This window comes from Saccoglossus kowalevskii, chromosome 17, assembly GCF_978046115.1.
Source record: "Saccoglossus kowalevskii chromosome 17, keSacKowa6.1, whole genome shotgun sequence".
In the NCBI taxonomy this organism is placed as follows: Eukaryota; Metazoa; Hemichordata; class Enteropneusta; family Harrimaniidae; genus Saccoglossus; species Saccoglossus kowalevskii.
This window is the reverse complement of record NC_140657.1, coordinates 10,778,092-10,794,034: the sequence shown is the minus strand read 5'-3', so window position 1 is coordinate 10,794,034 and position 15,943 is coordinate 10,778,092. Positions and strand designations below refer to the sequence as shown.

Sequence of the window (15,943 nt, the reverse complement as noted above, 5' to 3'; positions counted from 1 at the left end):
GTGAAACCGTGTGTGTGCATACATTGCTGAGACCTAGTCTGAATTAATGGAATGCGTGTCACAAACTCTATAAAGAGATTATTGTCTACATAGTGTCGTTATTAAATGCACTGGGATCACAGAAGTAAGGGCAAGGTAATTTGACCTGACAAGCACTCAGAGTGAATGTGAAAGCTGAAAACAACATTTAATTGCATGAATGTACATGTAAATAGGGAGAAAGAAAGGAAGGCAATAATTTAAATTTGTCATCATCTTTTGAAAACCATTCATTACTAGAAATCATTTTGGTCAATCATTGTTTCAAACAATTAACTGCCAATTCATATTTGCCAATCACAATCACTGTTTCAAACCATACACTGCTAGCCATCATATTTGGCAATCATATTTATTGTTTTTAACCATTACCCATTAATATTTTATTTTAGCCAATCATTAACTATTGCTCAAAAGTAATTTGCACTCAGATTTTTGGTAAAACATCAATGGTACAAAAAGTTATACAAAGTGATACAAATGTGTATATAGCGAGTGTATTCATGCACGTATGTACTTCATTTGTTATTCATGTATGAAGCTGATTAATGCATGTGGCACAGCAGTGAATCTTATATCTATTCAATCTGACTCTTAACTCAAAATAACACCTCCTTGAGACCTAACCGACTTTTCAGCCAACTCAGAGAATTCCCAGTTTGCTTGCTACAACCCTTATGGTTGTCATTCTGAACTGGTTTACTTAATGAAATCTTGTTTATTGTATGAAATCTTCTTTTTATTTGAAAACGGCTTCTGAAGTGAGGCTAGAGAACTTTTTGAATCTTATCTTAGACAAAAACAAAATAGTTTTGCTTCTTATAAGGGTTTGGAAACCTGTGCCTCACACATATTTTTTCAATTTTACTTACTGGTAATGTAAGCCACATATGGTTGAGTGTGAAAATTGCTTTTGCGTATTCTGTTGACATGTATTAATCTTTTAGCGGGTGTATTTGTCGGACCAATTGAAATGCATTAAAAAGCATGTATTCAATAAATGTTGAAATAGATTTTAAGGTATCGGTACATGTGATTTTGGGGATTATTGTTTGTTACTGTTTATTGATAGATACATTATCATAACTTGAAAAAGCTTTCTTTGAAGCACACACATACACACATCTGAGTATTGGTTTCATGAAGCAATGACATTCTCTAATACACATGTGTAATGTTTGTTTTGGCACATACAATAACAGTCACTACCCGGTACATACAATGTATGCATATTAGCCGATTTGATTTGTTATCTCTCGAATACTGTTGTCTTTCCCTGTCCAGCACATTTTTAGTTTATGATAAATCATAGTCCTATTTAGTCTATAGTATGGAGTATCTAATAGCAATAACACCAATATTAAAAAGTATGTGTTTTTGTTCATATTACAACGTTAAAAACACCATTTTTCAAATGCAAATTACAACCTTTGTTTGATCTTAGACGCAATAAAAACAATAATTCACTTATGTCTTTGTAACTCTGACCTAGCATACAGCATTGTTATTGTCAGGCCTTTCAAACTTGCTGGTTGGCCACAGACATGCTTTGCTTGAAATTTTATAAAAAAAACAATAGATGTTATTGATAGGTTAATTTATTTTATACATAATATGCAAATTAGGTATTACCAACATGTTATTAGCAGCCATTCTTGGACATTTATTCGTTCAATACAATGTATAGCATTTGAAAAAAAGAAATAATAATGCAAACTGCCACTGAATTGTAAGGTTAGGTTTCTGTTTAATACATATATTCAAACATTCAGGACTCCCAGTGCCATCTATAAGATTGATTAGCAATCAGTAATTTGAATGTGCCTGTGAACTGATATCATTTTTTACTCTCTAGGTAGCAATTGTACATGTATCTGTGTTTTCTTTTGGAAATGCAGATGTGATGCTTCTCTGCACATGTGACAAATTAGAGGTTTATTATCGCTAGTTACATTGGAATACATTACGAACAAACAACCGCCTTGCCGTGTGTTGCTACGTACACTGTGTGTTCATGCGTTGTTTTCAATTGGATGCCGCTTTCTTTAGCTGTATGCGTCTATGTGAAGTAGGGATTTTCAAATCCACTTTGATTCACTGGTGCGGCTTTGATTATCGCTATGTTTGCTCTTGAGTGATACGAGTTTGTAGCATATCAGCGTAATGAAGTGTTCAATGCATAGTAAATATCAGGCAGCAGCTTGTGTCCACACACAGTCATGACCTCAATTTGAGATCACTTCCTGTTTTCATATCATTGTATGTCGTTTGAAACTTGGTATAAATGGTGTGTATTAAAAAAATTCAGTACTGTATTTGTTCTATTAAAAGCGCATGTCTAATAGAAGCATTAAAAGTACAAGTTTTTCCGAAAATGCAACTTTAAAGACGTCCAGACTGAGTTGAATATTTTGCCTCTTGACTCCTAATGAAATAGTCACATTTTATTCTTGATATAATTCTTAATATTAAGAAAACATTTCAAAAAATTTATATTTAACTTAGTGAGTTCATAAGTTTTCCAAAATATACAATGACAATTTCTCTCCCATAATGCATTGCACACATGTGCAGTAACATGCTCAGTAGTGAAAAAAAATTGAATTTGATTCAAACTGCCTTAAACGGTTTTGTTATAGTAGTCTTTAATTACCAAACATTTATCCAACTCTTGTAGTCCCTGAATATGGTGGTTATTTCTGAGAATTGTCGTCACTAAAGTGGATTATATACTTACGTAGATTCATGCAATTTGCAGATGCTTCAACCGTACTATGTGTGCTTAATCAGTTATGTCGGCGTGTATGCATAATGTTGAATAAAGAGCAACAAATATTGAAATTAATGATTTGACGCCATGTATATTACACAATCCAGACTCTGTTTATACCTCGGCATTATCTTATCGGTCTCACGATCATAACAGTTGAATCCCAAGGGGGGATTGGGCAATGAGAGTGACATTCATCTGACAGAAGCGTGTCACTGAACGAAAGAAAGCATTATTAAAAGCATTTTTTACCTGCCCGGATAGTGCATTATATTGTCATATTGGCAACATTTTGCCAATATTCCTATTCGGGCATAATTTTACCGAGTCACAGTATAGAACATCAGGCAACATCATTGTGATCTAGGTAGTTCATGGCTATTTTTTAATATTTTGCTGAGCAATAGATTACATCATAAAATAAAAGGTGGTGTTCAAGCCTGTTTTCATGATGACAACAATTTTTTTAATTTCACCATAACATTATACACCTTTAACGGCTGGCCATTTTGTGTTAAAGTAGCCAAAGTGTTAAATACCTCAATTTTTTATATTTTCAAACAAAACTTCAAGAGTAGAGAATCATCTCTATCAAAAATGTGGTAGTAGCCTCCATCTTTAAAATGTAATAATTCTTTGTAATAAAGATGATATAATGAAGATACCAAAATAATTACAACATGCCAAACAAATTTATGTACAGTAGGTCACTTTAACTTTAGCTGTAATTATTTACTTCTTGAACAACGTGAATTAGAAAAGCCTGTAGCCAGCACTGATTTGATGATGTCATGCCTGTAGCCAGCACTGATTTGATGATGTCATGCCTGTAGCCAGCACTGATTTGATGATGTCATGCCTGTAGCCAGCACTGATTTGATGATGTCATGCCTGTAGCCAGCACTGATTTGATGATGTCATGCTTGTTTGATTTCCATCTGAATTGAATCTTTTCAAATAATGGAGTATAAATACATGTACTATATAAATATGTATCACACCTCTAAGCATCTTTTCTTTGCTTATCATGCACTCTCTTTGCAAATAATCCATTTCTTAACAAGTACGTGTCAAAGTATACATGTGAAGAGGAGACTTAAGATATTTGAAAGCCCTCAGAATAGAAACATTAGGAATATCAGGTTTTAAAATCAATATTTACACCTTTTTTTTCCTCAGATATTGATCTGAATGTAAAATGAATTCTTATACAGTGCATGTGTGTGGTAGATGTACCTGCAGTCTTGTATGATGTTATTACTTTGGATTTTAGCATTGTATTTCTGTTCATTAATTTATTCTGATTCTAAAATGATCTAATTCTGATGTGATGAAACATACAATGCTATACGCTTGTGTGATAGTGTTCTGCTGTTGCTATACACATGTTCTACTGCTGCTATCCTCGGGGCAGAGTTACGTCACAAGACTTTCCACGTTGCTAAAACGCGCACCACTGTACCATGTATTTCTATGGACTCTGTGTACGCTGCTGTGGAACGCCGGTCGGAAAGTTTTTTCGTCTGTTAGATACAACAAATATCCAAATGTCAAGCTCCGATAATTGTTGATATACATTGTGTATCCTGATTGAGTAAAATATCATGGGTTAACGAGACTTATTATTCACAATGCCACAGTTGATAGTACCATTCATGTATACATGTAGTGAAACTTGGTTGACTATTAATCATACCCTTTGGCGTGTATTATCTAAAATATGGTAGGCCTAGTTGCTTTCAGAGCTTTCAAATTAATATCAGTGTTTTCACTTCCTGTACTCAAAAACGAAACATGATTGGACATGCTGCATGTATTCAACTTTTTTCTCCTCTTAGTCCTAGCGTTATATCTGTGGGTGCAAACCAATGCACTGTGGCCAATTGCAAATTGCAGCATTCTCACAATTATAAGCATTAACTATCTGAGTACCAAAAACAACTTTTGTCTCATTTCACACAATTTTGATCAAGAACTGTCAATATCAAATTATCTCTATTAGACAACAATATTATAGAAAAATACATATATATGTAGGCGTAATGTTGCACTAAAATCATGGCGTCCAAGGTAATATAAAAAACTTGCAAAATTTTGAGTATACTAAAAATTTTAATATATCATATTTTGAACAGTTAAACTAATTTATAGCTGAAGACTCAGACTGTTAACAAAACGACAATCGCGTAGACGCTTATATTTGTTGCAAACAAAAGCGTTTGTCTGTCTATGAGACTAATTGTGAGCATAATGTGAATATTTAATAATAGTTTGTAAGGCTATGAATTAATATTAGTCATTACAGCAGACACCAAACTATTAGTCTTAAACTGATTAGAAAAAACTGTTGTCTCCCTATCAGTCTCCGTTGCAAAATTGTCATGTGAGCAGTTTTTATTGCACTAGAGTGATACATATCCCTAATGAAAATGGTTGTGTCTAGGGGCATGGCTTGTTGGAAGTGTCAAAGTCATAACAAACACTGCTGGCAATGTTCCTTGCACTGTTGCAAGGAAGAAAAACATTCTTTTTTATTAATTTTTATGATGCACAACGTTACTGTTAACAACTACTATTAATACATGTTTTCAGGATATAAAGTTAATGATAATAGTTAGAACTAGTTAAGAGCAGTTTATACAAGTTAAGAACGGTTTACACTGGTTAATTATAGTTAATACTAGTTAATGAAGGTAGTGATGATTGATATACACTGTATTCAATTATGGTTAAGGTTTGCTTAGTAACAAAATTATTGTATGTGAAAAAAGTTGGTTATGCGCATTGGATGCAAAGAGGACATTCAATGATAGTAGCTATAGCATAGACCGTCAATATCATTCAATATTAAAAGCAGTGAACAATGTCTTTATTTTCCAGTGTAGACCACCAGTCACCAGTTTAGCAACCAGTCACCGTGCACACATGCAAAACATAAACAAGTTAAATTGAAAATACAGAAAAAATGGTAGATGGCCCGAATCTGAATGGCATGCACATTAATATAACATAATTATTGCAAGCTCTGTTAGGTATGTTTTTTTATTGTCCAATTCAGAGAAACTCTCAACATTCTTGAATTGGCAGCACACACACAGCTGTGTGAATATAATTGAGGATCATCTGAGTAATAACAACCTCTGGTATGGCTCCACATGTAAAGTTGCCACGTTGGCAGTAATTCGTGACAGACTCCATTGTGCAGCTTCCAGGGATTCTAATATTTATGTTACTATTGACAGTTGTGAACGAGTGGTCTATTGAATAGTGAATTCAGTACAAACACATCTATACATTAAGGTTTCGGACAGGGTATTGATCACCGAGGTGAGAGGATTATAGCAAAAAATCCAATAGATTTAATATAAATTTGGGTTGTACATGTATGTGTGGGAAAAGTTTCCGGTGTTCGTTGATGAAGTAACTTAGTTTGGTTACATGTATGTGTGTTTGCCGCAATGTGTTATTGTGGCCATTTTCCTTAAGGTGAATTTCTTAGTTTTGTAATCATTTGCTTAATGACCTTTAAATATGGTCGTGACAGCTACATTTGCATAATGTTCACCAAATAAGGTGTTATGGGAGGAGTCATACTTGCCTCCTGTCATGACTAACTCATTAATTATTGGCTGGTTTTTAATTTTACTATTTTCACATAAGTAAAATTTGCTGAATTAAATCCACATGAACATGTAAAATAACAACAGAACTCATTTTATGAAAGTATCAAAACAGTGAAAATAAATGGATTTACAGTAATTTACATAATATTTATCAAATATGGTGTTCATCAGGATGCAATGCTAATATTGATTGTCTTCAGACTACATATTGTACTTCATACAAATGTGCTTTTTCTCTCATTCTTTTGATTATTTCTGTTTGCCATGAACTGTTTTGCTACATTGCAAACTCATAAACCCAATGATAACACTGATTTTTAAATAATATCATGGGAGGGTACATTTACTTTTTGTCAGTAACCCATCAAAGATTTACTTATTAACTTCCAAATATGGTAATGTAGGAGGGGCTTATTCTGAGAGTATTCTCTTTAAATCCTATCACTGGAGGACCAGCGATGAAGACACACTTCTTTCTAGATTAACATTGCCATTCCATGACTGTTAGATTATTGAGGGTAATTCAAAGTGTACCATGCATTGGGTTTACCCAGCGGGATTTTGGAACACCTGAGTATTTGATGAGGTCGGCCAGGTCACATTGTACGTTTCAAATTGCTGTCTACATCAATCACATTCGTGTCAAGGTTTTTCTCCTTCATTTCATTTGTTATTTTTATTTTTTTTTATTAAATTGATCTGTATAGATAACAAAATGTGGGAAATACAACTATTGCTTAGAGACTCAATATTAAAAATCTAATAATATTGAATTCTTATTTTCATTGAGTATTGTATTATAAATACCAACCCTAGTATTATACATGTAAGCTTTTGAATGCCATATTTTTTTCCCACTCAAAATGGGATAAATTTGTTGACATTTTCTGTACTGTATTTGGACCAAACAGACAAAATTTTTTGATCAAAATTTGAAAAGAGCAGATTACAATTGGAACTATTTTGTGGGTGGTGTCTGAAAGTCCCGTCAAATAAATACAGAGAGCAAATAAACATTGGGATACCACAACTTGTTTCCATGGAAACAATGACTTTGCCTGCCTGTTTGCCTGTAGCGTTTTAAACCTACCTTTGGCAGCCATTTTGGATCAGACAATGGGCAAAATACATAAAAATACATTTTGTATTTTTAAAAATATAGTTTGAGTACCTCATACTTTGTCTGCAGGATTTCAGACAGCCATTCATAGAGAATCTATAGTAAAATTTCTAGAAATTCCTGCTACCAAAGTTAAATGTCAGGTATTCAAATTCTGAATATTGAATCCAATCTTGAAAGGCTTCCAAACAGTAGAAATTGAGTTCCATTGTATGCCATCTTTTTATATGTTTTCTTTTTCAATAAATCGTATGAAATTATTGACCGTAAAGTTTAGTGTCATCATCTGATTAGTTTCTCACTTGTCAAGTTACAATTTACCAAAAGTCTTATTTTAGAAATCTGGATGAAAATTACCCCATTGCTTGGAATCTGAGTCGATTTCCATCGCAATAGCCCCATCACGTCTTCAGGCGCTGACTGTTAATGATTCTGTGTGCGTCATCCATTCACAATTCAATCCATTGATGAAGTCAATTTGTAAGCTGTTGCCTAGGCAACTGACTCCTTCATCATTTTCCCTTTCCCATGCCATCAGTGTACCATGTTGTCGGTGTGTTATTATTCTCAGTAAGCAGTGTTTTCAATGTTATAATTCATCTCATTTTTCCGTATTTACAATAAACCACCTTGTACCTTTTGTAGTTTCTTTTAAAAAAAAAAACATTCATACTCATTTCTTTTGAAAAATAGAAATATTTGTTCTGGAACAATTGCTCCTTTTATTCGGTTCAAATATACATGCATGCCTCATTATGTCTGGTATTTTAAATATATTTAGCGGGTATTTATTTTGATGCTCGGAAAATAAGTACATTTCATTAAAAACATTTTAAATACATTTGTATGGTCATCTTAACATTGAAAGCTTGTACACAATGTAGCACTAACAAGTTGAGATTTTTTTTATGAGCTATTTTTATTATCAACACATTCAGTAAATCTGTATAGCACAGTTAATCTAATCACATTTACAATGATAGTTTTGAACGATTGCATTTCATGCGTGTAATACTAAGTCCATCTAGAAAATGCACTTCATTGTCAACACTAGAGGGCGCTGTTTTGTCTTACAGCTAGGATTCTAGAGAATACAAATTTATTGTATTTTCCGTACTTGGTCAGTATTCTGGAGACTCTCTTTGATTCAAGGTGTTATGGTTTGTGAGCTACAAAAAAAATATTAGAACTTTTTGAGCAAAATAATTTTTGTTGCAACATAAATGTTGGTTGCACATTTTTATAATTTCTTTGACTGTTTTGGATCTTAGTGAATTTTTCAGCCTGGCGTTTTTATTTCATTTCATTTTCTTTTCAAAAATTAAGGTGCATTTTTTGTATGCAAAAGTACCATACAAAATTTTGACACATTTGCATTCAGAGTTTAGTTGTGTTGGTTTGTAAACAGTGCATCATGATTGGTTATTGGTTTCACCCCACAGTTTGACTTTCTATTCATGCATAGTTTTTTCAAAGAAGTGTTAAACTTTGATACCAGATTAATCAAGCCTTGTATTTTGAAGAAAATATTATATCGTGATATCAGAGTCAGTTAGAAATTAAACTTTAGTTTAACCATTACAAATCCAACTTTGAAATTTGTTTATTTAATTTAATGATTAATAAATGCCTTGTGCAAGACCTTTATTTTCCAGAGTGAAAGCAAATTCATCTTTTTGTCTTTCTGTGGTAAAAAAATATAGGTCTGACTGACACATGCTGCCCTTATGTAAAACCAGAATACTTTTTATAGCTTCGAAAAAGGTGTTATTAACACTATTTTACAATGTATGTATGGTATATGTTGAAAACGTGCACCATACTATTATATTGTTGATTCCACAAAATAAAATCATAGCTATTTTAAAATGATAGGTAATAACCTTTGACCTTGCCAATTTGTATTACCTCTCAAAAAATAGTACATGATTTATTTCTGTTATAGAGTGTGTTTGATCAATTAAGTGCAGCAATTTTTACTGGCAAAATCTAGGTGCACAATTTGGCATATTATCAAGTACTTTTCTTTAATTTTGTTTTCAGTTTTAAATTTGTAAAATAAAGTCTGAAAGAGGTTATGTGCAGGCTTTTTATTTGTGAAAGATGGCTGAATTTTACTTCAATGTTCAGCAGCATGTACTGGTAATCCCTGGCTTTAAAAATGTTATTAGAAAAAAATTATCTAATTTTTGCATATTAATATGTGAGAAACTTTATAATTTTAACCCTTTCTGTGTCATCTACATGTAGTTCCATTTAAGATTTGTTCATTTAATATAAAAAAAATGATCAAATGTTTTACAGTTTATGAGTTGTATTCTGTTTTGTCTAAATAACAAAAAAAAATGCCAAATTTACTCCAAAATTTGTGAAGGGAAACTATAATTGTATCAAAAGAAAACATGAAATATTATTAGTATCATTAAAAAGAATATCGTGGCATTTTCAATTGATGTGGTTACCAGCGTTACATCTGGATGGCTTCCAGCTCGTGCTATCCGTTAGGGTGTCGTGATATAGAGACTTACATTTTGTACCATTAACTAGAAATTGGATACATTGTACCAGGCAGTGTGTTATCAAGAGGTCGGAACAGAAGGTTTTTTTTTTTTTAACACTGATTCTCTTTTAATAATAATAATAACCCACAAACCTATTGAATATTTTTGAATAGTTGCCATGGCAACCCCACTTTACAATAATTTATTCACCCTGATTGGAAAACATATGTTTTATATTGTAAATGAAAATAAATGTTTCTAAAATGTTAATGATAAGCATTTCTGAACCTTGGTTATTTTTTTTGATATTCTGATTTATTGAAGCAAAATTGAGAACTTCATACTACCGGGTATATACGAATATTTTTACCCAGATATTTATTATAGTTTATGTTTTTTATTATTTTTTTTTTACTTGTTCATCAATACATACGAGTGATCACATACATGTGAGTTTTTCGCCTTGCATGTGATTACTAATGAGCCGGAAGACATGTGGAGGTAGGGATGTGATTACAACGTTTATTTCAAATGTATCTGGTGCACTGGTTACTGACACCGAACATCACCTTACTTGCTTCACTTCACTGATTTCCTATACACCAGCAGATTAATTTTTATTTCAATAAACTGGAGGGGTGGAATGGAATGATAGATAAAATGTCCCCTTTCTCAGATTCTGGATCGTGGTGAAAACAAAATTAGAATAGAATCTTTGGTGTCTGTACATCTCTATTAAAATCAAAAACGATAGCAACTTGTTGAGAGATATAAATGTAACATTTATAGTGAAGGGCACAGGGCAATCTGATGGTGAAGTTGAATCCTGTTATTAATTCTAACTGTAGCCTCACCTACAATAAAATGGACTGTTCTATGTACATTACTCCAGCTGTTGTACCCCTGTTAATAATAGCACACAATACTTTGTATATTCGCCGATCTAACTAGTACTTTGTGGTAACATATTTTTTGACATATCTACCTGTCTTTCTGGTCCATCCATTGGAATTTATCAACTCGTATCAGACCGCGATGACCTAAACTGGGATGGAATTGTCCAATACTTTTCTCTCATGTCTTTTTTTCGTGATTCTCCTTGCCCAGTTTACATTACAAGGACCGCTGTTTGTGCATGCCACTCAGCTTCACGATGATTCAGGTATGGAATTTTACCATATGTTTGGTTCAGAGTTGTGTAAAAATGTTTGCTATTCACGTTTTTACACACCCCTCTTCCTGCCACTCTTCCAGATACATTTATCTTCTTGTTGCATTGCACTTGTTTTATAATCAGTATGGTTGATTTAACTGAAACAAAATGCTAAATGGTTAAAACTGACAAATTTAATTGGAAATGTTTTCGGAAACCTGGTAAACAGTGTTTTGTATTATTCAAAACATTGACCTTTCTTGCCTAATGAATGTATATTTGCCTTAAAAGACAGGTATCACAAGTATTATAGTGAAATGTACTCTTCCCCTACACACTAGGTCTTTGGGGAGGGTGGAGGTAGGTGGGTGCGCTTAAATATTAACTCGACCTATGAGGGAAAAGAGTTTACAATCGATGATGATTCAGTTAACTGTCGAGTCTGACACCAGTAATTAACGGTAAAAGTAAACACTCCACCAAATGTTTAAAGTTTGGTGTAAAAAATTTGGAGACAGCTTCTAATTTTTGATAATTTAATCATTCGTATCTCAAACATCAACAATAAAACCTGTCATCTTTTTTTTTTATTAGCCGAACACCTCTAACCTGCCCATTTTTGTTGGTTCCTTTTTAGTGTTCAGTTTTGACAGATTTTATTGTATATCCCCCTATTAATTTTCATTTTCATTCACTGGATATTGGTGGCCATGTTGGAGCCCTGGATGAAGTTTGTTTTTGAAATGAATGTAGATCATGTTATGGTATCCTGGTGCTATCATATGCAAACAGTTCTTCTATTTTTCCATAATAGTTATGTTATTATTGCCCCTATTAGTTATTTTAAAATAACGGTAAAGGTAACAAAACCATTGACAGCTGAAAAAAAAGATACAATATGGATGAGAACCTTATTAATTAAAAATTGGTGTTTGATACTGTGTATTTGTTAGTATACTTGGACTATGATTTATCATGACCTTAATACATGTATGTTGTAGTGCACTTCTGAGGGCAGGTTCGATGAAACAACGACATTCTCAAATACTATATACGTATGTGCACTGGTAGTTTTGATTTTTCACCTAACGAATACTGTTGTTTCCTGCAAACACAGCATTTATAGTTTATGATAAATTATAGTTCCATTGGGTCTGCAGTATAGTGTTAAACAACAATATTAAAAAATATATGTTTTTGTTCACATTGTATCTTCAAACAATTATAACAAATCATTGAAATTTAGTCACACACATGTATATGTATATCCTATAATTATATGTATTTATAATTACATATATTTATATTATTGTATATGTAAGAAAAAAAATCTAGAAACATACATGTAATCTTGGACCGCTTTGCTTATATGTGCTGTCAGAAAAATATACTTTTATCAAGCCAGCCTGAACTTCTGAATAATTTTATTTGCAGAATAAATTGCTGTCATTTGAACAAAAATGTCAGATTTGTTGTCAGAAACATTGGTATAGACTTGATTCAAAATGCTTTTTTTTTTTTCTAGTGGTAAATTTATTCCTGATATCATTTGTGTAGTTTATTTTAATTTTATCGAGGCTAGTATTAGTGTGCAGACTCCTAACTGAACAAATACAGAATTTCTCCTGTATATTTTACCATCTGTTTCTCCCAGGGTAGAAGATGCATGTAGCTCTGATAGCATTTACATCATGCAGCATTACATCAGGGTTGTAAAGTTTGAGACCTTCTGCCTAGTTGTTGTAACATGTGTTGGCAACTTTCAGCAATTGACAGACCCTGGTAATTCCTGAACATAAATCGTGCATTCACTCTGGAATTCAGCAAAAATTGCTTATTTAACAGTGCAAGCACTGAAGGAGTAATTGGACTCGTTTGTCTGTATCTGTGTTGTTAAATGTCACCATGTGCTATACTAGGAGTTGCCAGGGCAATGAAAAAGAGGACTGTAATCACGTTTTTCATGCTTCTCCGCAGCTGGATATCATAACTTGGTGTGTACCACTAGTAAAATACATCAAACCTGTCGTAAAATGGTCAACAGGTCAAGATCATTCTTCCTAGGCTTTCCAATATGTTAGTACTCACAGTAGTAAAGTTTTTGGAGTCTTCCTAGGCTTTCCAATATGTTAGTACTCACAGTAGTAAAGTTTTTGGAGTCTTCCTAGGCTTTCTAATATGTTAGTACTCACAGTAGTAAAGTTTTTGGAGTCTTTCTAGGCTTTCCAATATGTTAGTACTCACAGTAGTAAAGTTTTTGGAGTCTTCCTAGGCTTTCCAATATGTTAGAACTCACAGTAGTTTTTGGAATCTTTAAATGAGTTACTACACCATTACTTTAAATTGCAAAAGTTTTCTTTGGGTGATTCCATTCTACTTTGGGGGAATAGGACAGATTTGAATCAAGTACCGGTACATGGTGTTTTATTTTCCATTAGTAGTGTATGCTCATATGTGAATTGCAGGGTTGTATCTATAATAGAAATAGGTATTATTCTAATTATTATACAACAAATGTGATACATGTAGTTTAGATGCGCATTCATTTCTAACGAAGCAAATTAGCTATTCAGTCATTTGTGTTAATTATGCAATTTTCTATTTTATTTTTGAATATAAACTCAAGAGCCCTTGTACAATATTATACCTATAATTTTCAATTGAGTTACTGGGATAATATGAAGATACAGAAAAGTATGCACAAAGACAGTACAGCAGGAGTATCGACCGACACACAGCAGAGGTTGATGCGCGGCATACTGTCTGAGTGCATACTTTGAGGTATTCTCGTAATAACCTTATTATTATACATCTTTTCCTTCCAAGGATACAACATGGGAATGCCAAAATACAAAAAGTTTAGAACAGCTTGAGTGAACTTCTTTGTGTGGAGTCCGGTCAAACCCTGGGGGCTGCCATGTTTGTTTTTATTATTAGAGGACGCTCAAACACGTAATCATTCCATATTTGGAATTCACATTTCCTAATATGGTAGGATGTAAATACCCTGTAAAATACCACAAAATTATGGCACGCTTTAATTTATGGCATTACAGTGACAGATGTATCATAATAAAGAATAAGGTTATCTTTAATTCAATACACCAGACCACGAATTGTCTTGAATCTGATCTTGTAAAAACTGATTTTTGTATTTTTTTTCATATTTATTGATTTTTTTGAGTAAAAAAAATTTCTGGTACTGTTCAAAATACAATATCAAAATTTATCAAAACTATACATTTACATAATTATGCAATTAATGTTAAAAACAATATAATTTTATCAGCTGGATGATACATAATTTATGTAAGTTACTTATTTCCTCCATGTGTAAGAGTATGTGTCAGTAAAGCTGCTCGTGATTGTATGTTATATGTACAACACTCTTGTCTAAAATGTAGTATAAATATATCAAATACGGCTGAATGTTTTATTCTTCCTTTTGTTATTGCATCTGATCTACTCGAATCTGGGTGTACTAGAACAGTTGACCAGGTAGATTCTACAGCTAAGTTACGTATTTTCAACACTGCTGTATCGGAAACGCTTGACAAACATGCCCCCATGAAGGAGAAGACTGTTCACGTTCGTGTGGCCGAGCCGTGGATAAATGTTGATATTTACCACGCCCGCACTGAACGCCGTAAAGCTGAACGGACGTGGCGGCGAACTGGTTTAACTGTCCATCGCCAAATCTACAAATCTAAACGAAATAAAGTTAATGATCTTATTGATGTATCACGTAGGAGTTATTTCGCTGATAAGATCGCGGATTGTAATGGTGACCAAAGAAAACTGTTTTCCATCGTAAATGGTCTTCTAGGCTCGACAAATAATTTGAATGCGTTGCCGATTCACGATAACAAAATAAATTTAGCGAATCGTTTTAGCATGTTTTTCGTGGATAAGATTAAGAAAATCAATCAAGGACTAAATCTAAATTTATTGAATGGAAACCGTTTTAACGAACTGCACAAGTTCTCTGGTGATGAATTGAAATGTTTTGAACCAGCCACGGAGGATGAAATAATTAAAATTATAAAAAAATCGTCGTCGGCTTCGTGCGATTTGGACTGTTTACCCACTAATATATTAAAAGATGAAAAGATCCTTTCTATCCTGCTTTCACCTATAACAGATATCATAAATGAATCACTTCGCACTGGAAGTGTTCCTGAGAAAATGAAATGTGCGCTGATTAAACCTCTGCTCAAGAAAGCATCGTTGGATTCAAACATGCTGAAAAATTATCGACCGATTTCTAATTTGTCTTTTATATCTAAAGTCCTTGAACGTGTCGTTGCATCCAGAGTGAAACAACATTTAGAGAATTATTCGTTGTATGAAGAGTTTCAATCAGCGTATCGGACCGCACATAGCACTGAAACGGCTCTTTTGCGGGTCGCTAACGATGTACTATGCAGTATTGATAATTCTAAGAATTCAGTTGCTCTCGTACTTTTGGATCTTTCAGCCGCTTTTGATACTGTGAATCACAGGATTCTCATCGATAGGTTGAGATCAAATTTTGGTTTAAATGGTCTCATCATCAAATGGTTTGAGTCGTATTTGAGTAACCGCATTCAAAAAGTGAAAATTGGAAATGTATTTTCTGATATGACGTCTATATTAGTAACCGGTGTTCCACAGGGCTCCGTCTTAGGGCCATTATTGTTCTCAATGTACATGCGTCCATTGGGCGAGTTATTGCGACGTCACGGCGTAAAATATCAT

The 15,943-nt window shown here is 33.3% G+C and overlaps 1 protein-coding gene across 2 annotated transcripts in view; it reads left to right on the top strand.

Moving 5' to 3' along the window:
- LOC100375894 (neural proliferation differentiation and control protein 1-like) overlaps window positions 1-15,943 on the top strand; it is an 89,244-nt gene that overhangs the window by 22,460 nt on the left and 50,841 nt on the right. Inside the window, exon 1 of one of the 2 annotated variants that reach the window (XM_085492426.1) lies at window positions 10,996-11,215. The exons of the other annotated variant lie outside the window; for it this stretch is intronic. Within the exon in view, the coding sequence (XP_085348552.1) occupies window positions 11,104-11,215 (112 nt within the window). The 5' untranslated portion in view covers window positions 10,996-11,103. Of the gene's footprint in view, window positions 1-10,995; window positions 11,216-15,943 lie in introns of those variants that run through there. 2 annotated transcript variants of the gene reach the window in all.